This window comes from Musca domestica, unplaced genomic scaffold, assembly GCF_030504385.1.
Source record: "Musca domestica strain aabys unplaced genomic scaffold, Musca_domestica.polishedcontigs.V.1.1 8, whole genome shotgun sequence".
Classification (NCBI taxonomy): domain Eukaryota; kingdom Metazoa; phylum Arthropoda; class Insecta; order Diptera; family Muscidae; genus Musca; species Musca domestica.
Genome location: NW_026712409.1, coordinates 1,935,449 through 1,961,617, shown reverse-complemented (window position 1 = coordinate 1,961,617; position 26,169 = coordinate 1,935,449). Strand labels below are relative to the sequence as shown.

General features: G+C 38.5%; 1 protein-coding gene across 2 annotated transcripts; it reads right to left on the bottom strand.

Moving 5' to 3' along the window:
• Nucleotides 1–896: 896 nt before the first annotated feature.
• LOC101889458 (uncharacterized) lies at nt 897–26,169 on the bottom strand. Of its 2 annotated transcripts, XM_005176484.4 has the most exons (8): nt 25,907–26,169; nt 4,776–7,204; nt 4,304–4,534; nt 3,323–3,434; nt 3,009–3,262; nt 1,770–1,908; nt 1,548–1,702; nt 897–1,484 (listed from the first exon to the last, which is right to left on the bottom strand). In XM_005176484.4, exons 2-8 carry the CDS (start codon nt 6,262–6,264, stop codon nt 1,369–1,371), a joined length of 2,496 nt encoding a protein of 831 aa, XP_005176541.1. In that variant the 5' UTR covers nt 6,265–7,204; nt 25,907–26,169; the 3' UTR covers nt 897–1,368. The 2 variants fall into 2 exon arrangements, with proteins under 2 accessions (XP_005176541.1, XP_019895431.1); XM_020039872.2 differs by lacking the exon at nt 4,304–4,534.

The following is a 26,169-nucleotide window of genomic DNA, read 5'->3' as shown; positions in this document are numbered from 1 at the left end:
ACCGGAATTGTTTCAAATTTTGTATTTGAAGTTCTTAATGGAAATGGTACATCCTAAGACAGATAATTGTCTGTGCAAGTCCACGTCTTCGTATAGCCGCCATATAACGGTACCTCCCGATAATCGGTATTTTGATAATTTTAGCGACATTATTCACTGGAATTTTTTCAAATTTGGTATTTGAAGTTCGTAATGGATAGTAAATCCTAAGGCAGAAAATTGTCTGTGCGGGTCCGAGTTTTGGTATAGCAACTATAATGGTCTCTCCCTATATTCGGTATTTTGATGATTATAGCTAAATTATTTACCGAATTTTTTTTTTCAATATTCGTATTTAAATATTGTAATAAAGTCGTCGTATGGACCGTAATATAAAGGCTACATTCGGTATTTTTAAGATTTTAAGATTTAAGATTTTTAATTTTTAACGGGTTTATTATTGTTTTTATTATTATTATTATTTTTTTTTGTTTTGAAAGTCCCAAAGTTTTTCCAAATGGTGGAGGGTATTCAAAGTTCGGCCCGACCGAACTTACAGCTTTTTTACTTGTTTTCCTCTTAATGGCATTCCAATTAATATAAGAAAACTTGCATTGTTAAGCATAAATTAACGAGCCCAGTTGTTAGAGTTTATAAGATCTAAAAATATTTTAGGAAGAAACATCTTGATCGATTAGAGGGAGAAGAACGTGTAATAATTTTTTTAGGTGATCTTCATAGCAACGGCAACATAAAAAACAAGTTGCATAACATAAAGAAGCTATTTCCTGCAAAGATGCAAAGTCCTTGATTTTAATGTATTTTACCTAAAATTCAGATATTTTTTGAAAGTAAATCAAAATCAATCAATCTTTAAAAAAATATTTTCAATTTATTTTATTTACATTTTTTGTTGTTTTTTTTTTTAAATAATAAAATAAATTATTTGTTTGTGGTTTCATTTGAATAAATATGATGTTTGTTTTTAACAATCTATAACTAATATGCATTTCGATTTGTATCGCTTACAAAACAGACCAATGTGCTTGGAATGTAACATTAAAAAATATTTATAAAATATGTTAATAAATAAATTTAAATGGATGTTCTTACAATTAATGCTAGAGTGTGAAAGGGGAGAGGGGAAGAGTGATGATAGCTTAGCATTTTGAGCTTAAGTATCTTATATATTAATGAGAGACCTATTATTAATATCAGCCTAAGGTAGGACGTTAGGCGTTAAAAGCAATACAGTTGTGTTGTGTAGGTCCAGTTCCACCTACAGTTCATGGATTCCATGCGAATTAGTAGCAGCAATAGTCAGTATATTTACAACAGAAGAAAATGAATGAACAGTGCAATTGGATGGATGGATGGGGAGAGCAGCATTTAAATGTTAGCCGTCAGACCGACAACGTAGGAAATCCAATCGACAGTATAGGCCACGCGATGATAGATGCCAGGTTGGCCGCGTGAGGCACACGAATAACCCGCTGAGACCACACCTACGAATCGGGAATGAAATGTGTTAATTTTTGTTGGGAAGACATTTCGAAACAAGAACCTACCAATCAAGTGCCAACGTCCGTTCTTTTCGTGCATCAGGGGCCCGCCGGAGTCTCCTTGACATGAATCTTTGCCACCATTTCTGTAACCGGCACACATCATTTCCGGGTATATCACAACGTTAATGCCATTTTGACGATGCCATCTCTCGCAGATTCTGAAATGCCAAACGGTAGAGGTTAATTAAAATTGCTCTATTTTCTGAGTTATTTCATTTTACAAACCGGTTTTCAATGACGGGTACATCGACTGCCTGCAATGTCTTGGGCCTCAATCGAGAACCAGGATTCAAAGCGCCCCAGCCCGCTGCCCAACCAAATTTGCCAAGGAAATCTTCATTCTTTTCGGGTAAACAGATGGGAGCTGTGAAGAAGGGCAGAAATACATAAAATTATTATTTAATTAATTAGTTTTTTTTTTTTCTGAAAAATAAATTGACATGCCAAGCCGGAAACCCCTTGCGCTCTACTGAAATGTTGTAAAGCTTTTCAATTTGATAAATATAAATAAATAGATATGTCATTCATAGCTCATTATGTCCATTACTCTTCTGATGTGTCTGGCACGTGTTCAAACATGCATTTCAAGTGTCTTATTTGGCAAGCGTAGCTGGTGAGCAGGCTGCCACTTTGTTTTGATCAATTCATTTTCAGTTGGCAGTCGAGAGCATTTCATTGGCCCTTAAACTATTTTTTTTGTGTGTTGTAACAAATATTGAGGTCACCTGCCATTACTTAATCTAAGCAAAGTGAATAGAGAATAAAGGTCAAATTCCTCCTGAGGCAACGATTTTCCCTAGTCCTTGAGGATATCTAGACTACAGAGATCAAAGATACTTATCAAAAAACTTTGTCAAATTATTTGTTTATTTATCTTTCGATATGAGCTTTATGATCTGGGATCCACAGTGAAAGGAAAAGCCAGAGAGACACTACTAGAGACACAAACTCACCACTATTCGATTAAGCAAATGCAGATCAAAGCAAATCGGTTTCACAGAGTTGCTTGTTTTTGTGATCAAATAATATTATAATAATAGTTTCTACTAACACTTGATCGACAGTGGAGCTGATTCACTCCTTCCAGTAACTCCTTCAAAAAATTTTGGCATTTGCCAAAAATGCATTTAGAGAAGGGTGTACTTTCCGTCCGCACTTGGCACAAGGTAATATTTCTATTAGTCCTACTCCAGGTGTGGAAATGTACGATTTTAATCCAGTCATTCCGGTACCTCCTATACAAAAATTCAAAATTTTGAATAATAGTAACTCTATAGATAGTGAACCAGATTTAAATTTTTTTAACTTCGTAAATCTCTTTTTGTCCTAAGGACATAACATTTTTAAAAACTAAATTTGCACATTGCAATATCAGAAACCTGAGGTTGTACCAAATTTTGAGGGTGTATAACAGTCGGCAAACCGACTGACATTTTACACTATTACCCAAAACTTTTTCCTTACCTATGTGAGGCATAAAATGCACAGTCCTCTCCAGCGTCAGCACTGAGACATCGAAACGATCCGCCTGAGGTGTAAATTTGAAGTAGGGATGTACATCGATGCGCCGCACTCCAAAGGTATAGGCTGGCAGAGGTTCCACGGCTGAATTGATGACATAATCACCCAATGTTACGTGGACCTGTCGCGGTGTGGCCCTTGCCACACAATGGCCGGCTGTTACCACGTGTCGTCGAGATATCAAAGATCCACCACATCTAAATCAAAAAACAAATTAAACTCAATTCTATTTAAATTGAAAAATCGCTGCCACTTACCTTGATGATCCAATGCGAATGTAGGCTTGCCAGGGGAAGGAACCAAAACCGGCATCGTCACCACCGACAATGCGTCTCTGGGCCGTCTGCTTTGCCAATGAAATGCCACAACCTAGATATGTTACAAAAACAAAAATTGTTGTTGCTATTGTTGTTCTCTTAATTACCCCAACATTTTTCACAAAACACCAAATAATTTCCATAAAGAATACCAATAATTTTCTAAAATGTTAAGCCAACAGATTTAAGTGCAACATAAAGCGGATACATTTAATGCAAAGCCAAGCTAAATACATGTAAGAGCTAAGACACATACACACACACACACACTCGTATTAGGATGTGGGTAAAATACGATTTGAGCGCCTGATCTTCCGCAGGAACAATGCTTGTCTTGGTTAGCGTTGGTTTCTTTAGTTACATTCCGCGCTACAAGATGTCTCTGTTGCTTGGAACTTCATTCGAATTTCAATCTCTGAGGACGACTATCCATGCATAACAACAACAAAAACCACAAACATCCCCATAACCAGAGTTGCGAACCCTACCCAACCCCCATCATAAAGGTGTTCTACGAAGCAGACTATTTGCGACAGCTACTCTACCAGTTATAAAGACTACAGGGTCAATTAGAGGTCAATCAGTACTAAAGACGATAGAATTATTCATGCGGGTCAGATCATGCAGCCGAATATATATTTTTAGGTATACGTATAGCTCAACATTTAAACTTGAGTGCAGTCGTTAGCAGTTTGCCCCATACAAAGGAGGGTAGCATGCAAAACCCTTAGCACCACCAATGTAAAGAACCGTGCATTCCCCCCTTGATCCTAGTAGACCTGGGTGGTGGACATGTTGCTGGGTGGGGGAGTGTTCGGGGAGTCATAAGTTAAGCAAGTGCTTCGCTACAGGGGACCTTTAACCAACGTTGCTTTGCCGGGCCGGGCGATCGTGCAGTTTTCTTTTCTTTCTAACACTCACTGGGATCATTTTTCACGGGTCCATATGTCTTTTGCGGAAGATCAGTCAAATCGATTGTGTTGCCCACGTATTCGGAGGTGCGCAAGTTGGCTGACTTTGCTGTGCGGTGACAGCAGCCGCGCAACAAGCCGTGGCAAGTGCCCTGCAGCAGGCCGCCAGTCATCCAGCAACCTACGAAAAACTCACAGGTTCCACCGCGATGCTGGCACTCCAGTTCGCTTGTGATGTCAACTGAATGTGAGAAAGAGAGAGAGGAAGGAGAGAGGAAGCATATACCAGTGTTGCTGAGCGGTGCTATGGACCTTGAACTACTTACAGCGGAGGCAATTCCATAGCAGGTCGATGGTGAAGTGCAAACCAGCCACTGGCCTCTATGGAATTGCCTCCTTGCGCATTGTCATGCTCGTGGTTATTGTTATGGGAGGGCAAAAGCTTTGTGATTAGTTGCTACTACAGGCTACACTGGGCTTACCTTTTTCCTTAAAGGTACTCGCCGACTGAGCTCCGTTCAGACTGCTGCTCTCCGAGGTGCTGTCCAGATCCTGTAAACTAAACTCGTTGCGAACATCTTGAACGGACGCCAATTCGTTGAGACCGAAATTTTGATCACGGAACACCACGTTATCGTTGAAATAGACTCCAGTGCCGGTGGAACTGGGCCCTGTTGCGCCCACATTATCGTTGGTGGGGAAGACCACTCGTGGGCTACGCGATGACTTGAAAGGATAATAACGACTTTTGCGAGAACTAGACGGATCCACGGCACCAATGTAGTCATTGAATGTTTTCTGCGGAGTAAAAGGCCTCACGAGGGAGCCGGTGCGAAACTCAGTATCTCCAAAGAACAGACCTCTCTGTGGTCTCTGTGGTAGAGCAGTAATGGGCCCATTGATGTCACCAAATTTCGTTACCTCTTCACGATATTGTTTTCCAGCTGCCACGGCAGAGTTCAAAGTGTGTGGAATGGTGCTAGCTCCTATGCCGGAAAAGTCATACGAATATGAGGTCGGAGAAACATCCGGCTCGAAGACCAATTGGCGAGTCAGACGCTTGTCTTGCAACGGAACCTCTTCAAAGCCAGACGTGTCGCCGAATACGGGGTTGTCTTCTCGGTAGCCCTGCGGTTGGAATGGACTCGAGGGGCTCAGACTGTAGCTGGGGAATTGGAAACCCACCCGGCGGCTGCTCGTCTCTTCGCCTCGGTCGTACCGATCCGTTGAGGTAGGTGTGCTGACTGGAAAACTATCGCTGCGTTCTGTTCTGTCCGCCGATGGTGTCACCTCTTCTCCGATTTCTGGTACGGCCGGCAGCACATCACTCGTTGGTGGTCCCAAATCACTCAACGATGTATTACCCTTCGGTTTGAGCTGCAAGAGATAGTTCTGGGAGGGGTCTTGCTGCAGAGGAATATAAAGGTAATTTCGTTTACGTCCTTGCCTGGTGAAATTGGTGGCCAGCGTGGCCGGAACGACGTTCTTGGGTATGGTTATCAAAGGACTGGAGGGAAGTTCCACTGCCGGGGCGTTGATTATCTCTACTTCAGCATTGTCGGAACGTCTGTTTGCCTGATGGAGATTCGCTGCCCCCGAACGTCCTTTGCGATACGCACTGAAGGTCTGCGCCGCTGAGCCATCAGGCCTTATAACCACGTTGGGAAAATTGGCAACATCTGCTTTGGAAAAGCTTTGATAGGGGGCGTAGAGGTTGCGCGCTGTATTCTTTTGATCCCTTGGAGGCAAATGTTTGTTATCTAGCCATGGTGGCTGATTTGGAGAGGTAGCGTAAGGCTGCGTCGACGAGGAGACTTGGAAGGGGGTTGTGGGCGTAGCCGTCAACTGTAATGCTGGGGCCAGCGATGGCGTGTGCAAGAAGTGTGCGTTACCTTCAATCACCTGAGCTGTAGCCGACACTGCTGATAAGACAATGAGAGACCAAATACTGCATTGTGTGGTTGCTTTCATTTTACATCGAGCTCTTCACAAGAATGACCTTGACAATGGATACTGTTGGTTGGATGTAGGAGGTGAGGACCGGGGCAATGCACAATGGCAGCACAAGGGGAAGTGGACAAATGTCGAAATGACGGAAGGAAGCTTTTTTGCTGGAAACTGGTTCGTTCGGGAAGGAAATAGAGTTGCTTCCGCTCGCCTGCTGCTGGCTTAGGGAGCCGCGTTCATTGAACTCCTTTTCGGATGTTATGGAATGTTGTTTGGAGCGAAGTGGCGTCTGCCTCTTTTCCTGTGCAGCAGCGCTATGATCCGATGATTATGTACCTGCCGCGGATATCTCGAGTTGCTGCAATTGCTGGCGGTATGTTGCTGCTGTTGGTGCCGGTATGGGCAATGATGTCGTGCTTAGCTATTTTGAGGAACTGCCAGCGTCTGTCAGGGGGATGGTTTAGCGTTTCGCGTGGTGGTCTGAATCGAAGCACTTGCTCCAATTGTTAGCCTTCTGCAGCTCGTGTTGTGCTCTGCTCCGCTGCCGATGCGGTGATGTGATGTGATGTGTGATGCACACAACTCGTCTGACTGCGGTTATTGGTCTTTGCAACTTGGCCTGTTGCTGCCTGTTGGTGGTAGCTATTGGCAATTGCTGGCAATAATAATAATTGGTTAGCAAGATGCTTCGCCTGCCGCTGCTGTTGCTGTTGCCGTTGCACGTTACACACCTTGTGTTATTTCGGCTAAATGTTGTTATTACGTGAACATGAAAAACCTGTGTTAACAAAGTCCGCTCATCGCATCACTCTGGACGTTGCGTTGCGTCGCGTTTCGTTTTATTTTTCGTTTTGATGTCAGTGCTGCCTCCGTTCAAGTGGTAGTTGTTGTTGTTGTTTTTGGGAAGAGATATCGATGATGGACTTCCTTACTGCCACTTGCCTTGCAACGTAAATAACTTTGGCTGTAAAAAAAAACAAAACGAAAGGAGAAGGAGAAGGAAAGATGTTAGATGATTAAAACAAAACAAAAAATAAAAGAAAACCAAAAAAAAAAAAAAAAAAAACACAAAACGTGTCTATTAGTTAAAGCATGCATCCGGAAGTCATCGATGCGCTAAGGAGTTCAACAAACACATAACGGCGAGTTTGAGACTGTGTGTGTGTATGTCTGTGCATGCGGTCAGTATTTGATTTTGAAATTCAAATCAATTTTGGCTTCAATTTTGCGCGCCATGGACCACCACGGTGCTGGTGAAATAAGGTCAATGTTCCGGATGGCAATTCGCGCATTCATTCACATTTCTGATGTTGTTTTTATTATTATTTTGCTTCCATCATGAGTGTATCTGTGTATGTGTGTGGATGTATTTGTGGGTGAATGCATTTTATTGCATTGTGCAATGATAACATATTTTTGAAGTTTGAACCTTTTTTTTGTCGTTCGGTTATTGTCAAAATAATGGAAAAAATCATAAAAAACAAAACTTTCACTGCAAACGAACAACAACAAAAATAATAAAAAAAATACAAAAAAAAAAAAAACAAAGGCCAAAACTGAAACTAAAACGACAGATAGGTCGGTACGCAGATGGTTGCGTGATTCAGTAAATATGTACGTTTTTTTTTTCTTGTGCTCACAAAGGGTATCCCACTGCCGTTCTCCATCACCACTTCCATCCGCTGTGACTGCGTGGCTGGGCCAAACACCAACGAAATGACAACTATTCGACTCCAAGCCATTTTACTCCAGTCATTGGAAACTCCAAGTCTTTGCATCTCTCACAAAACAAAGGCAACAGCAAAAAAAAAAAAAAAAACAATGTTTGAACAATGCAACAATAAAAGGCAACCGCACAACCGTTTACGAGGAACAAATAATGCGAATGATTAGCGAAAACAAAAGTAACATATTCATTATTTGGCCGAATAACAAATACAGTCCTAAGACAAAACCTACCAACGAAGAAATTAGACAACAGACCAACAACAGCCGAAAATTGCCCAAAAATACAACAGCTAAGTTTGGGCAAGGGAGAGCAGCAGATACATTCATACATACAAACATACATTCATACATATCTATTGTAATTGAAAAAGTCCATCCATTACGATGTCTTTTACCGGGAAAGCCAATCTCTATACCTTTACCACCAAATGACTAATTGAAATCATACCTACGAGATGGACTTTGACAGTCCAAAGTACAAATATTGAATGGAGGCAAAAGTTTAATGGGAAATATGTATACACACATATTGGTTAAACAAATTAATATTGGTTCGCATAGGAAGTGTGAAACAGATTTGATATGGAGAATAAAAAATGAATCGGTCATGGTACATAAAATGCATTTTTTTAATCGCCACAATAATGCGTCTAGATAGGTGTTCCGCGCAGGATTGTATTCATGTATGCATCAGATTTTTACCGGCGATTAAAAATGGATGCATTACGAAAACTCCAAGTTCAAAAATCATATCTGAAGCCCTGAAGCCGACCAACCAACCCGAATATCCGCGGTGTCTAAGTAGGGATCTGTATTTGGCGAAATTTATTATTTAGCTTAAAGAAAATCCTTAAGACAAACGAAAATATTCGGCTGGGCAGGACCTACTGAGGGTATATTTGTCGAGACTCTACCCCTTCCGACAATAATTCGCTACGGTCAATATGAAACGTTATTTTAGAATATTGACGAGAGTGGATAGAGTCACAGATTAAAAAAATGTAGAATATGTTGTAATATGAGGCTCAGCCCCACGAATTTGTTTGAACAGTTAGAAAAATCTAATTTTTGTGTTTTGAGAAAACACCTCGCCCATCCCCATCGTTGGGGTTGGATTGCACTTAGAATAGAAGCATTTCATTTCAGGGTTGCAGTGGACCCAAAAAAAAGTTTTCCTCAGTTTGCGGTCAATCAACAGGTCTTAATTTCAGTCTGTCGACATGAATTTTTGCAGTTAAGAATAGACACAAAGGCCTATAATGGTGGCGACCGGATAATATAGAATAGAATATATTTTTAATTGAATATTGAATTCCGTTTAGCCCTCTAGCTCAATTTAAGGTCAATTGGCATGGACTTGCAAAATTTAACATGGATAAATAAAATGAATAAAAAAAATAAAAACGTAGGTTTGAAAATTCAAAAAATAGAATGAGGGATCCTTTATTATACGCAAACATTGGGGTAATAGACTTGGTCAACAATTTTATTTAAAAATATCTGACTCAAGGCAATCGAGTCTATAAAAAGGGAATATGTTTGTACGTTTGATTGTTTGTATGTAATTTTTAGACTCAAAACCCGCTAACCAGATTTTCCTGAAAATTTCCATATATGCTAAAGCATCGTCTGAAAGTAACCTAGGCTATATACATTTTTGAAATTCCACCCGGAACTGGAGATATAGCATCAGAATCGGGGGTACCTCAAAAAAAAAATAGAATTTTTATGCACATATCTATTGATCGGTTACAGAAGTAGTCTTCAAATTTGGAGTTTGTAACGGAATTTGGTACAAAAATAAAGCTGCCAAATTTAATTGAAATCGGTTCAGATTTGGGTGTAGCTCCCATATATATTTTCGGTCAATTTTACATATTTGATGCACCAACCACGATATGTATGTCCGATTCCAATGAAATTTGGAATTAGTGACGAATTTTAGTGTGAAAATAAATTCGCCAAACACGTTATGTATCTCCAATATCAATGGAATTTAATTTGTCCAATTATATTGAAATCGGTTCAGATTTGGATATGGCTCCCTTACAAGTGTTCAAAAGCATTTTGGTGGGAATTTTCCAGAAAATATGTTATACGTAATGGAAATCAATCGAGATAGTGTGATTTCTTTATATTTGGCTGGAAAACCACAAGTGGCTATCGTTACGCACTCCAGCATTTAAATGTGAATAAATCTTTTGTGTCTCGTACCACGTTACCGTGATATTGGTAGCGGAGCCCGACGTCAAGGAGTGGACGGAAGGAAACAGCAACATCAGCAAAAATGGCTCGAAAAGTAAAGAAGCGACTTGATCGAACCCCGCAGTGGCCGAAAAATGGCTCGTGAGTTGAACATATCGCGATATTCCATTTGGAAAACATTGAAAAATGAGCTCGCGGTAAAGCCATTGAAATTCCAAAAAGTGCAAGAACTTACACCGCAACAGAAAGAAAATAGACTCAAAATAGCTAAAGAGTTGCTTCGCTTGCCCGAAAGTGGTGAACTGCCGAATTTGGTTTTCTCCGATGTGAAACATTCCTTGTCCAGCAGTTGGTAAACAAACAAAATGATCGTGTTTACTTGTCAAAGAGGTCAGCTGAAAATGCGCACCTTCGGTTGGCCACCCGAACTCAAGCGCCGGCTATGGTGATGGTGTGGGCCCCCATATCAGCCGATGGTCGCTCTCCGCTCGTATTACTCGAATGTGGCAACAGAATAAATGGCGAATATTATCGCGAAAATATTCTGGAGGGTATATTAAAGCCTTGAGCACGCAATCATTTTGGCAGCAGACCTTGGACATTCAAATAGGACTCAGGACACTCAGCACGCGCCACCCAACATAATGAGGATCCTCGCTTAATTTCCAGCGCACAATGGCCACTAAAATCTCCGGATACCAATCCGTTGGACTATTGTGTCTGGAGTATTTTGGAAAGCAAGGTTGGCACTAAAAAATACCAAAGTGTCGATCACCTCAAGCAAGCGCTTCGCCGGAAATGGGCCAAAATACCGCAGAGCAACATTCGGGCAGCGTGAGACGGTTTCATTGGCCGTTTGAAGGCATAATTCGTGCCCAATTCGATCAAATCTAAACTTATTCTAAAATTTGATGCTATTTCCGACATATTTTGCTTTCATTCAATAAAATTTAAAAAAATGTAACAATTATGGCGTTTGACTTTATTATATCAAGGATTTTTAAGAAATTGCAGGTTGGCAATCTATTTTTGAAAATTTTAAGCCTATACACAATAAAAATGTTCTTTACGACGACATCATTTTACTACCAACACATGGCAATCCCCCTATAGGAATTGCCACAAAATACTTTTGATGGAAAATTTCTTTGGTGAACGCAGCTGAAGACTAAGTTGTGCTTTGTCATTGTTTTTAGGCATTTAGTATTGTCATTTTTCAAACTCGCTGAACGTTTACTGAGCATAGCCAAACTTCACATTTTATTGCATTCATTGTTGGTAGGCATTTTGAGTTGCACAATCTTTCTGGTGACTGGAAAATGAGGAGCTTCCATGCCAAATTAATGACATAATCGCTTGAGAAATGGATTCAATTTAATTAATAATCATCATGAAAGAGCACAGCGGCAGACAGACAGACAGCAGCGATGAACACTATCAAATACAGCTTTGACTGGGTGGGGTGTCGGCACAGGCGGTGACTGGTGCTAATCGCTGTAATCACGCTTAATACTCCTTTTTAATTAAGAGCGGAATATTTTTATTTTGTTTTTAAACATTTAATTTAATAAACCATTTCGAAATGTGAATTAGGGCGGTGGAGGGGGGATTTTAATAGGAGAACACTCTGTAAGTTGTAAATATGAACATCATCATAAAAGTAGGCATATCTTGGGAGGCAATAAAACCCAAGCCTGAGTGCATATATTTTTAAATTTTGTGTGGGAAATTGTTAATAACGAGTATTCCACCATTAACGCTGGAGGCCCAAGCAAGTGGGAACTTCTGTTTCATTAAATCATCGGTGGCATTCAACGACTAATGGAATTGTCAGATGCCTCGAGTGTGTCCCTCGTCATTGGCTTTCTGCTTCTTTGTCGTTTTCACTTTCAATAATGAGTTCAGCACACTTTAAGAGGATGTTGTAATAAAAAAACATTTAACCGCAAAGAAATACAAACTCACTTTCATGCACACACATACACACACAGAGAGACACATTTTACTTTCGACCAACAACGCTACCTTGCAAAAATTAAAAAAAAAAACAAACATTCAAACATGCATTTCCTATGCGGGAGGGTACCAAGTCCGCACGATCATTTCAGCGTTAAGCGATGTTCGTAAACTTGAATTTCCACTTCTTTTCCACGGTTAGTGGTTTGGCGTTGAACAAAACCGGCGGGCGGATAACTTTCCATTTATCTGCACAGCAACTACAACAACAGCGGCAGAGAAAAGCGGAAGTAAGGTAGAAATGCCATAAAACATAACTGACCTTGAAGAGTTGCTTTTCCAAGCACGATTTTCCACTTGAAGGCAGCGGGGTATGCTGCTGGCAACTCGATTCAATTACGAAATTGTGTAGTGAAATAAATATATAAATATAATCAATAAACAAATTTATAACATGTACCCGTACGTACGCACACACACACACATATGTATGTAATATGTGTGAAATACGAAATTAAATTGTATAATCATCGATACAGAGAATTGCAACAATGTTGAAAAGTCGATGGATTGTTCATGGAGAGGTAGAGGCGTTGATGAGTTGTCTTTGTATTTTGCCCAGCCAACACTCAGAGGAAAACATTCATCGCCACAAATTGTGGTGCAATCCTTGTACACATGCAGCCAAATCTTTGGTGACATTCGTCCTTGGTTAACAAAAAATATTACATTCAATAGGAAATAAGTGCGACACGTACCTCCATTTCAAAAGTATATTAAAGGGCAAGTAGACTTCAATGAACTTTACCAGTTCATGAAAAAAATCTCTTTAAAAATTATCGATATAAGTCCACCACATTTTAAACGAACTTTACTATCTGAGCTTTGAAGCAAATTGACTGAAATTTAGCAATTTTTTCATTATACACAACTATGTGCAATTATATTCTAAATACGTGCCTTTTCTAACAGTCTAAGCCCCTACAGACCCATAGTGGACAAATTTCGAAAAATTTGTAATTATTTATTGTTCCCAGTTAAAATATATTTCTACACATTTAACCTAATAATAGTTAATTCCTTTGGTCTTTGATTTAGAGGGTGGGGGAAAACCTCCGAAGGAAGGGTGTCTTTATAGTTTGTCATTCTGATTGTATCTCCTCAAAATTTTCATTTTAGAATCCTCAAGCCAAGCTGACATGAGAAAGAAGTGCCTAATAAAAAAGTATCCAGCTATAACATAAAGCCCGGAAATGGAAACGACATATTCAATATATTGTTACAAATGTAAATTTAATAAAAAACGAGCTCGAGGTCTTTGTTGTTGTTTAATTATTTTCGATATTTCGTCCTCCAACGGAAGACATCATCAGGAATAATATTGTTTAAACATATAACAAAATTTTACAAAATACCGCCAAGCTTCGACGCCGACCTTGTGTTATTGCCATCTGTTTTGTCATTGTTTCTGATGATGTCTTCCGTTGGAGGACGAAATATCAAAAATAATTAAACAACAACAAAGACCTCGAGCTCGTTTTTTATTATACCCTACAACACTATGTGTTGGGGGTATTATAAGTTTTATGTAACACCTCGAAATATTGGTTTCCCACATAGGAAAGTATATATGGATCTTCCTAGCTCGCCGAGCTGAGTCGATCTAGCTATGTATGTCCGTCCGTCCGTCTGTCCGTCTGTCCATGTTAATTTGTAATCACTCTACAGGTCGCAATTATGGCCCGATCTTCACGAAATTTAGAATGTAGGTGGGGCTTGGACCAGAATAGAACCCTATTGCTTTTGGAGATGATCGCCAAATGTTTAGGGGTTAAAATGGACCAAATACTGAAAAAATGTCGGATTTTGCAGTAGCTATACAGGTCGCAATTATAGACCAATCGACGCGAAATTTCGCATGTAGATAGAGTTTAGGGCGGGGAAGAAGCCTACTAATTTGGGTGATCATCGTATAATATTTAGCGGGTAAAATAGACCATATCTTTTGTGTTGAAAAAAATCAAAATTTTTCATTAAACCGTGAATATTTTAAATCCCGGCGAAATCACGAAGCCATCACAAGGTTACTTCTGACCTTTACATTGATGTTATTATCCAACAAATCGGATATATAGCAAAATATGTGCGATATATAGATGTCTATCAAAGAAGATATGCTTGAAAGATCTCTTATATGTCAAGAACGGCTGAACTGATTTCGACAGTTCTCATTAATTCAGAATGGCCTCTTGGCAGGAAAGAAAAAACGTCTAAAAAAATCGCATAAAAATATCTCTCTAAAGATGATAATATTGATTTTCTAAAATTTTCTCTAATTTTTTCAATTTTGTCATATTTTTGGCATATTTTCATTTTGAATTAAACATTTGGTAATATTTCTACAGCTAACAAAACTAAGTAGTTAGGATATCAGGATATCATATACAGATCTCATTTATGGCCCGATCCTTACGAAATTTTGCATGGGGATAAGATGAGGGTCAGAATAGAAGCCTACTCTTTTTGGAGATGATCGCCATATATTTAGGGGTTGAAATTGACCAAAAAACTGCAAAATTGTCGGCAGGTCGTAATTATCGCCCGATCCTCAAGCACATTTGAATGGGGGTTACCGGACATTGCAAAAGCCAAGCAGTTTTGGATGGCCATCCAAAAATATTCAATGTGTGAAGGAGTTTACCAACTTTTGTAGACTAAATACGAAAATGTCCATTCCAGTGACTTTTTGGAGAATTCACAAATACAGGAAAGACGCACTTCTGACTATTTCGTTAACGCTGATTTCATTGAAGAATATAGTCAAATGTCTGTATCTCATATAGATGCGTTTCAGTCAAAAACTAATAATAAATGTTAATCTTTTGCCACTTCTGAGAGGTTATAAGTCTTTGGGAAATATTGGTTCCAGATCTAGGAAGACCATTTACGTGCAAAATCTATCGACAAATTGGAAATGAGCAAATTAGTTTAAGTTGCTATTATTCGAAAATTAGAGAACGAGTCCTGGTGGTTTTCTTTTATTATTTGTCACAATATCTTGTGGAATTCTTTCGAGTATTTCGCCTATATAAACTGTATGGTTTATTATAGTGTTGTAGGGTATTCAACTGTCGGCCCCGCTCGACTGTAGCCTTTGCTTACTTGTTAAATTTACATTTGTAACAATATATAATAAGGGTCGAATTAAATATCTAAAAATCAAATAATATTCAATATATTTTGGAAATATGGACATAAAATGTGTTCCACTCCAATTTGTGTATATAATTTGTTTATAGTGATCCCTCACGATATAGAGGTTCCTGACATTTTTCAACCAAATTTGACATAATTTAATATGTCAGAGTTTCAAAGGATAAAAACCCTTCTAACCTGTATTTTCCAATATAGGTTTATTGTTTGGCATAGTTCATTTATAGCGATTAATTCTGATATTCGGTATATGAGGGTATCGGTTAAAACATTGAAAGGAAATATGTTTAATTATGCATATTGAGTTCTCGCAACATTTTGAACCTCGGTCCACATTGCGACTTTTCTCAATTTAGTGGTTGAGTATTTAATGCCTTATCCACATTTTCTTAATGGGTAGAAAAAATTCGATCCTAGATGTAGTTATTTTAAATGCCAAATGGCTTTACAAAGGTATTGCGTCTTCATACATTCTGGTATTTTTAAACCAGACGATTTGGCTTGTGGGGGGCGTGCTTAATAAGTTAGACCCTAAAAACTTAATAATCATGACGGTATAGGCTGACCAAGATAAATGGTTTGTGCTTTCCCATATTTCCTCGTCCCTCCCCATTGGTCTTTATTACAGGCTGATGACAAACATTTCATAATCTCTTAACATTGTTATAAATATTTCGACAAAACAAACTCGGACATGACCTACCTTTATAATTTTTAAACATTTTTGTCTATTTTTCAACTTCTTCAAATGATTTCATAATAGTTACTGTCCAATTATAAATAATAACTCAATATGCGGTCCAATTTCGACAACAATTTCTTGAAATGCCGTCAAAAGCCATATAACCTATTTGGCAACATAGACTACTTGGGAAATGTGTTTCGCTTGAATCTTCTTTGGAACACCCGCGACAGCGACTGACGGCTTACCTTTCACCCAAAAATTAATTTTGCAAAATTGTGGGGGCGTATCTGTGTTTGTCATCTCGAAACGAAACATTTTAGTAAATTAAATATTAGTACTTCTTTTTCCTGTCATTTTTTCATCACTTGGCCTTTTTTGCTTGGCTTTGAAGTTTAGCTGGTGCTGTTGCATAAGTACGGGAGAAATTTCGTAAACAAATGTTGAGGCTTGAGATTGAAGTGAATGTCACCAAATAAAGACATTGCGATGTTTGGCAGACTCAAGAACTCTAACAACAGGCCAAGGAGACGGAAACCAGGCAGGCAGGCGATCGAACGACCGGTTATGATCGACAGAGTCAGTCTGGTGCCCTGATGGTGTAATGGGCCAAAAATAGCAACATCAGCTGCCGTATTGTGATGCGTTTGCCCAGAGTGCCATAAACTTGTTTCGATTTAAGGGCACAATATCGAAGAGATGAATTTCGGCTAACTTGTTGTTGTCGTTGTTGGGTTTTTGTTTTTATTTGGGTTGTTTTGAGGTTGAACAACAAAACAACTTAAAACTTGACTTCAAAAATCACGTAATAACTTCATTATAGTCTCAATGGTAATCATGTTAATGATGATGATGATGACGGTGATCATGATGATGATGGTGACTGCAAAGGCATTCAATTCGAATAGAGCGCATGTGTGAGTGTGTGTTTTCTTGGTAGTGTTGAGGTGCTATGTCCGCCTGTGTAATGCAAGCTTAGGAGATATATTTTTGTTTAGTGTTTACAGGCTAGTCATAGGTGTATTTTTTGGGGGATTCAGAGGAACTCGTTTTGACGGTTTTCGTAAAATTGTGGCCATGGCCATGGAAAAGACCAGCTATTGGTAACATTGTTTCGTTAAGTTATCATTAACACGGACATGGACATGCATGTTTTGGTGGTTGTGAGTGCAGCAACATGTTGTCTTCGCAGCGGGCCAAGGGGGAAATCGATAACTCGGAGAGCTGCAGCCTTTTAAACCGTTACAATGTTTTCTTGCATTTGGAGTTTATGTGTATCGACGTTGGTAGGTAGGAGGGAGCGACCAGTTCAGATACATACATACTTGTGTGTGTGTGTCTTTTGTGCATTTCGTTAAAGTTTGTTTGGCTTATTATATAAGCTTTTGTGAACTATGTTTACCCAATTGATTATGCAAATGATGACGCCAGTGACGAAGATGGCGTTGATGCGATCATGGCTTTTTTATTATTTACAAATTTTGCCGTTTTTCGGGCAGGGGCTATTTGCCTTGCCGCAAGACGGAAATGTTTTATCTTCGGTGGATGTTTTTAACGATGCGTTGGTGTAGTTTTGTTATTTTCATCTTTCTTCTTTTTATTACACCGGCTTAATGAGGGCAGCCATAAATTTTCCTGCCAGCGCGAAATGGCAAATCAAGTTTGTTGCCTAAGTCTTTCGTTTTTTTTTAAAGGGGGGGGGGGGAGATTTTCGTTCGTGTTAAGTCTAGCAATTTGTCTGTTATTTTATTTCGTACAAACACGATTATGTTATAACGTTTTTTAATGTAGCTATTAATACGACCGCCCCCCGCATTTGTTGCAGTTGCTTGGGGAAGATGGGCTGCTGTCTTCACCATTATCCACGCCTCTCCTCTCCTCGCCTCGCATCACATCGCCTCACCTTCATTGTCGTTATCTTCTGCTCTTAGGTAATAATTTCGTCTGTTGTGTTTTTGATGTTACAATTTTTTGCTTTTTGTTTTAATATTTTGTTTTATTTCGTTTGTACATTCATGCATCCATTTCGTCGAACCCCATCTTCAGCCAGCCAAGCAAAACCGTTTTCAATCCCGCATCTGGCTGGGTTATATTTACGAATTATATCTCCGTATCTGGCCTTACATCTGCAAATAGCACACACTGAGTTGCGGGTTTTGGTTATGTTTATTAAACTGCTATTACTACGATATTACATAAAAAAATAAATTCATTTTTTTTCTTGGCGTTGATGTTAATGTTGTTGTTGTTATTTTTTCGATTTTGTTAATAATAATTTGAAATGCCTTAAATTGCATAATCATCAATCCCAGTGGCGAAGAAGAGTATTCGCTGTAAAAACACAGACGAAAATCGAAATCAAAAGAAGCCACCAAAGTGGCGCTAAACATTTGCATGACACTCTCAGCACGACTTACTGCGGATTGCGAAGAGCGATGTGAATATTTCTAAGCGGGTAGTAAATGGATGGGTGGGCAATTTGCTGGCTGGAATAGAGCAGCGAAATGTAGGGAAGGTGGTTTTGGCCGTTTTGGCTGATTTTTGTTTTCAATTCGTAGTTTTGGTGTTTATCTAAGCCATGGCACAGTATCTGCTCAGTACTCGGCGTTTAGTTAGTTAATCGTTGTTGTTGTTGCTAAAAATTGCTTAACCGCCAGCTCAAGTGATTGAGACGCTCGCATAGCCGTTGCGAAGACTTGCTGTGGACTGAATATTTAATAACACTTTTAATACTTTTACAAGCACAAAATTCACTTGTCTGCGGTGCCCATTGCTGTTGTTGTCGTCGGTGTTGTTGTTGTTGTTGTTGCCTTATGGCATCTCTCTGACAAAAGGTGTTTGAACGAACTGTTGTCTGCTTTGCTATTGCATTGGAATGGTAGATAGCGGACTGACTGACTGCTGGTGCGAAGTGGGAAGAGCAGGAGGAGTTGGAGGTGGTGTGCCTCCCCACTTCCATGGGGAGGTTAGTATTGTGTATTTTTACGCACTTACCTTACCCAATATTATATTTCACGTTTGTCATTTTACCAGTATGGCGTGTTTGAGTGTGTGTGTGTGTATGTGTGTGTAGCTGGCTTAGTTAATTGACAGCTGCTGCACACAACTGCCGTGTTCAAATGACTTTTTCGTTATGATTGTGGTATTATTTAACACATTTGTTGTTGTTGTTGCTGCTGCTGTTGTTGCTCCAGTGCGACTCTCCTCTTTCTTCATATGCCATTCTGTTGATTTGTGTGAATGTGAGTGCTTTGTTTATAATTATTGTTGGTTTTTTTGTTTTGTTCAAGCTACGAGTTTTTCGGTATTAGCATAATCAGTCAATATGTGTCAATGCCATGACATAAATTGTTCACTTTTTTTTTATTATTTTCTCGAAATGGTCATATGGTTCAGGGCTTCCCCCGGACTCAAAAAGGGCGAATTAAAACTCAAGTTGTTTAGGTTGCCTTTCTTGGAGAAATTAAGTGCGTCTGTGTGCGTGTGTGCGCAATATATTGACCTTTTCATAACTGCAAATTTGGCTTTTTGGGTCGAGGTCGTGTGTCTTCTGTTGCAATTATTGGACAGTGGACAAGAAAGCTCAATAGAAGATCGAGTTTTTGTCATCGGTGAAGGTTATTGTACACGGTTTAAACTTTTTTCTATATTATTTTTATGTGGACTTGTCAATTTTAGTAATACGACGCCATTTAGTAGTATTGTAAAGGGATTGTATGACATTTCGTCGGTGATATACATAAGTGCCTTATATGCCATTTATATGCTTTGAAGAGAACGCATTTGAAAATTCAAATCTTGAATTGCATGGAGCTGCCTGAAAAGTGTGTTTGTATGTGTGATTTAAAAAATATTAAACCATATTTACATATGTCTCGAATATTGGATCAATTGTGGTCGAACTAGCCAATCATTCAAAAATACCTTACTCAAAAGCTGTAGATATCACAAATATCTCAACAAGTCAAATATGGTGTACAGGAAAAAACTGCAACCAATTCCAGACTTCTGTGATTTCTAAGTTACTCGTCCCACACATGTTCAAATTATTCCAGCGACAGCTCATTATATTGTTTACAAGCGTACGAAAGCATTTTGCTGAGAATTTTCCAGCAAAAAAGTTATTTGTAATGGAATTCAAGCGTGATAGTGTGTTTTTTTTTATACTTTTGGCTGGAAAACCACAAGTAGTTATCGTCAGGGCACTCCAGCATTTAAATGTGAATAAATCTTTTGTGTCTCGTACCATCGCTTGTTACCGTGATATTGGTAGCGTAGCCAGACGTCAAGGAAGTGGACGGAAGACAACTGCAACATCAGCAGAAATGGTTCGAAAAGTGAAGAAGCGACTTGATCGAAACCCGCGTTGCAGTGGCCGAAAAATGATTCGTGACCTGGACATATGGTAATATTCTATTCGGCAAATATTGAAAAATGAAATTCCAAAAAGTGGAAGAACTTACACCGCAAAAGAAAGAAAATAGACTCAAAAGAGCTTAAGAGTTGGTGAACTGCCGAATTTGGTTTTTTCTGATGAGAAAACATTTATTCATTGCCCAGCAAACAAACCAAATGACATGTGCACCTTCGGTTGGTCACCGGACCTCAAGCACCGGCCACCATGTGTGGGCCGTCATAACGGCCGCTCATATTAATCGACCGTGGCATCACAATAAATACCGAACATTATCGCGAAAATATTCTGGAGGGTGCATTAAATCCTTGGGCACGCAAACATTTCGGCTGCAGACCTTGGACATCCCAACAGGACTCAGCACCATCGATCGCACTCAGCACGCGCCACCCAAGAATGGTTACAAAATGAGGTTCCTCGCTTCATATCCAGTACACAATGGCCACCAAGATCTCCGGACACCAATCCGTTGGACTATTGTGTCTGGAGTATGTTGGAAAGCAAGGTTGGCACTAAAAAATACCAAAGTGTCGATTACCTCAAGCAAGCGCTTCGCCGGGAATAGGCCAAAATACAAAATTCCAACAAATCTAAACTTATTCTAAAATTTGATCCTATTTCCGACATTTTCTGTTGCAATTTTTATCTCACCCTGTATAGAACACTAAATAATTACATCGACGATCTATTTGAAATTGCGCCAAAAATTCTAAGCTAAACTTTTACAAAACTAGCGCTTTCATATAACGTTACCTTCAAGTTTAATTATTTTTTGCGTATTCTCAAAAGTTGTTAATATGGGAGGTGGACTTGTGCCAGAAAATCCATTTTCCATATAAAAATCTGTATTGTTATGGATTTCGAATAAGTTTTCCCTTATGGTAACATTACTCAAATTGCCAATAAGAGTTTTCTGTTTGAATTTAGCTTCGTACCACTTGTTATATAAGAATAATCTATATTTGGAAACTGGAAATTTCTCAACAATATAACCATAATTTGCCACTAAGCAGGACAACAAATAAATATTTCCATCTGAAGAAAGAAATCTATTTGGTTTATGGTGCTGGTGTCGGTGCTGGTCTGTTATGTTATATGATTTCATATGTATGTCTGTGTACATTTCTATTTCACACCATCCGAAATCGCAATACTCCTCATAACAGTTCGTTCCATCCCACTTCAAGCCCCCGCCTGCGCTCATGCCGCCGAAACTTAATGAAAATAACAAATTTATAACAATCTAAGCTGTGGAGTCGCTCGCTTCACCGGGCAAACAAATTCAAAACATTTCAACAGCAAATAAGAGAATGTGTTCGCTATTACTCTATTATGATTGCTTTGATTGCCATCGCAGCCACCATAACAGCCATACATTTAAACGCTTACCACCACCACCACTACCACCAGCAGCGCCATTGCTTTTGCGAAAAGTAGCAAAACGCAACAGCAGCCAGGTAAAAATTAAATGAATTGTACTTAAAGCCTCCACTGTGGAATGGAAGAAATTACGGCGACGACAACTGCTCGGCCGTCTGTCTGTCCGTTCGTCCGTCCGTTATTACATTCATTCGTCTGTGTTGCAAACACAAAGTGGTGTAAAAATAATAATAACAACAGCCAGCCCGTCAGCCAGCGAGTAAGTAACAATAAGATAGCAAAAATAAAATAAACAAATGAAATACAACAGCACTATCCAGCCTAACAAAAAAACACAACAATAAAAAAGAGCAGAGTGGAAAAAACATACCGCACCGCACCCCCAGCCCACCTCATTTCACCTTGGTGCTGTGCCATCAACTACAACAACGGACAAGGAAAAATCCATACAAAAATAAAATCACTTTCACTGACAGCACAGTGCCCCTTTGAACGGCCAGGCCTGCTCACCAGCCAGCCAGCCTGACTGGGCTGCTGGATGATGATGGAGGCCGTGACTGGAAACGTTACGTTACGAAGGTGACGATATGCAGCAGGAGCTAAAGGCCCGTGGCGAGAGCAAGTTTATCCCTTCAACAATAACATCTCTTTCTCTCTCTCTCCAAGCTAACCCCAGGTTCAAATACAAGCCCAAGGTATGCGATGAAGAAATAATCAATATCGAATTTCGACGCATCGTTTAACTTTGTTTTTGCCAAACGAAAAGACCTTGAACATTTAAAATTCAAATATTCAACCAATAACCAATTTCGACTGAGTCATCACAATTTAGCAAAGCGAGCATCTGTAACGAAGTTTATTTTTTTAGGTCGCACTAATTCAAGTGGCCATAATGAACTGAAAGCGGGATGCCTTAAGGCGTTGTGATAATCATGTTCGATCGCAGTTTGCTTCACAGAGCATATACGATATAATATCGACGAGCATAACGATATAATCGTATTCAGTTTATTATCAACACCTTTTAAGATACTACGACTTTTTATATTCCCTAGGGCCAAGCATCTTTGATTACTTTTCGAAATGGTTGGACCGATTTTGATGAATGTTCGTTTTTTGTGTTCGCTATGTGCGAGATTGTGTTGCTATTTTTTCGACTTTCGTAGTTGAGGAAACAGGAGCTTATTTTCATTTATTTAATATAGTTAGTGTTAGTAGCGGTGATTTTAGATACCTTTACAGATGTTTTTTTTTTTTTTTGGATAGGAGAACCAAGGCTCACTTTCTAAAATAGGGAAACCCATTGAAATATATCCAAGGAATTTATATTGCAGAATAGAATTTGAAGTTTATAAAAATGAAACGAGTGAAATTTCACTTCAAAAAATTTAAGGGTACCTAAGAAGACAAAAATCAATATTTCATGAAAATTCGGGCTTATTGGTTAGTCAAATTATTGTCATGAAATGTCAACAATTATTTGATCATTTCCAAATCATTTTTTAACCGGAATTTTCAACCAATTGGCCTCTAATTTGGAAAAGTTGAATAAATAAAATATTCGTAGTATAGACTACGTTTTAAGGAAGCCCTCATGTGAGAGAATTTTGAGTTCCAATAAAAAGTTTTTTTTTGCTAAATATTATCAATATAGTTTAATTCCTTTTTATATATCCCACATGGCTGATGGTTCAGATACATTAAATTAGTTTTGAGAGTTCCTTCAATTTTTTAGCTGTTTTGAATTTTGAGTTAAAAACAAATATATTTTAACCATTTTAGCTTGTTGTTCCAACAACAAATTTATATTTCCGACACAAATGGGCAATACATTTTACGATTTTGAAATAAAAAAATATTGTCCTTTTATCTTCATTCAAATTTGTGGAACAACCATAATATTTTATTGAATTTTTTTCTCTTTCGTTTCCCTAATATGTAATTATTTGGTTCCTCTTCTATTGAGCTTACGGTCTCGTCACTTGGGTAAAAAAAGATTTTTTGTCATAGAAGTTATTTTTAAAAAAACTTCTGGGGAGAATATCCCAGACAAAAAAACCAAGAAACTGATGAGGATTGGTGGCTCTTTCCGAAACGTAGGTATTCCCTGCCTTACCCCTGGTAAACATTACCATCAACCTCCACTAATAAACAAATGTTGTTTTTATAAAGAACAACAGTAAAGGGATTAAGCCTGACGATTTTGCAACAACAAAATACTATGGTATCCCGAACAAACAAGACAACACTGTTCCATTTTGTAAATAACAATTATAATGTTAACAAAAACGATTGTTGCATCCTTTAACCCAACGAGATTTTGGTACTGAGTTGCACTTTTCGAGTTCTTTCAGTTATGCCATGCTGAGAGTACATAAAATGCGTATTTGACTGGCTTAAGTCATCGGCTGTCTTCTTCGAAGAGGAACAAAGAGTTTTAGGTTGACTTATTTCGATTTTGGTCTTACGCTAATTTTTGCTTTCCGAAAAAGCCAGCCGATGACTTAAGCCAATCAAAAATTCGTTTTATGTATTCTCACCATTAGTATGATAATAAAAAAAGTCAAATTTTTGGCAATAATTTATTTTGACATAAGTTGTATGCGGAATTCTGAACTTTTGCTCTGAAAAATATTTTTAATTTCAATGGCATGAATTTTCATATTGAAAACAGTTTTATTATATTCTAATTTTTAGTAATTACACTCATAAGTGTTTTACTGCTAAAATATAGCCTTTTGCGGCACCACGCATAAATTGTCATTTTAGCTTTGCAAACTCAGGCGTAAATTAAAAAAAAAATTGGAAATTTAAAATTTGAGAATATCATCCACAACTGAATTTAATAAATTCCCAATATTTATCCTTGGGCGGAAAGAATTTCCCTAGAATTCGATGCAGTCATTTTGAGTTATGCATTATTAATGTTTTGAAAATGGATTGGATTGAAATTATTGACCTTTTATACTTAGGTTTGAACGGTACGCTGTCAACGTGTTGTTTATACACATATCTTTCCTCAACACAATTTCGAAATAAGTTCATTAATTAAATAATTAGTTAAAATACAAATAATCCTCTATTTTAATTATAAATTGTATTTTTATAGAGGTTGTGTCACACTCAAAAAAAAAGTAAACCTTTTCTCAAGAACCTGCAAGAACGATTGTTCCTTTATGGTATCGATGAATACACCAAAACCAGTAGATTCTTGCAGGCTCTGAAAGAGAGCATCAGACTTAACTTTTTTTCATAAGTCAAAATTTTTTCATAATTCAAAAATGCTTCAGAAAGAATACATTCATGCACTGATTTCTGAACATTTATTTATCTTGGACATAACAGACACACATATTAAAAATACACAGCTGCAAAATTAGCAGAACTGATGCTACAACAAGGACTTTTATCGAAATTATCATAAATACCCTCCAATATTAAAATAGAAAAGAAAACTACAGCATTCCAAACAGGAGTAAACATGAAAACGCTCTCACCGTGCATCCGTCCGCTAACTCAAATGCAATCTCAGTCACCAATCAAGTGGACAGACAGACAGACGGACTGACAAACAAAAAGAAATAAAAGCAATGCAAATATCTCGACTCAAAAACATAGATAATTATTTTTGAGGTTTCGGACAATCGATTTGCGGTGAGGAGTCAGTCAGTCAGTCGTCAGCATCATGGCCAACACAACATGTGGCCGGCCACAAACAAATCCTCTGTTGCCGGAGTTGGTCGCAATCGGCGACTTGTTGTTTTGCAATTGTTGTCACAATGACAACTACAACAACGGTAACAACAACTCTTTGTATTGGTTCTGCTTTCAATTGTTTATAATTGTAACTCACTAAAGTTTAATGGCTTTCGAGGCAACTTGCAACTTGTTGCATGCAACCAACCAACCAACCAACAAACAACGTTAGACTCATAGTAACACTTTGTTCAATAGGCTTTTGAGTTTGAATCTTTGTTTTGATTTCGTTCAAGTATATTTCTTCGTGTATGTTTCTTTGTTTTTCCTTTCGTTTTTATTATTTTTTTTTGTTTTTCAACTTGTATCCATGTAGAAGAAGAAGCACTTACACTTTATCACCACCAACAACAAATTCACAAATAAAACGTTTTCTCGTCGAAATATAAGTCTTTCCGCAAATTGAGTCCGTAGCGCGTGCCGCGTTTAGCCCCAACGACGTTTAATCCACAATTAATCGAAACAAATCGCAGAGAGCGCGTTATACTCCAAAGACGAATGGCGATACAAAGAGGAGACAGAAAAAGTCGACCGAAAATCATGGACTGATTACCAAGCGTGCAAACAAATTAAAACGACCTTCTTGAGTCGAGTC

Coding starts and splice junctions, on each gene's coding strand:
- LOC101889458 (XM_005176484.4), bottom strand. CDS start 6,264: ATGAAAGCAACCACACAATGCAGTATTTGGTCTCTCATTGTCTTATCA. Junction 4,535..4,775: donor GAGTACCTTTAAGGAAAAAG/GTAAGCCCAGTG, acceptor TCTCACATTCAG/TTGACATCACAAGCGAACTG. Junction 1,703..1,769: donor GTACCCGTCATTGAAAACCG/GTTTGTAAAATG, acceptor TTGGCATTTCAG/AATCTGCGAGAGATGGCATC.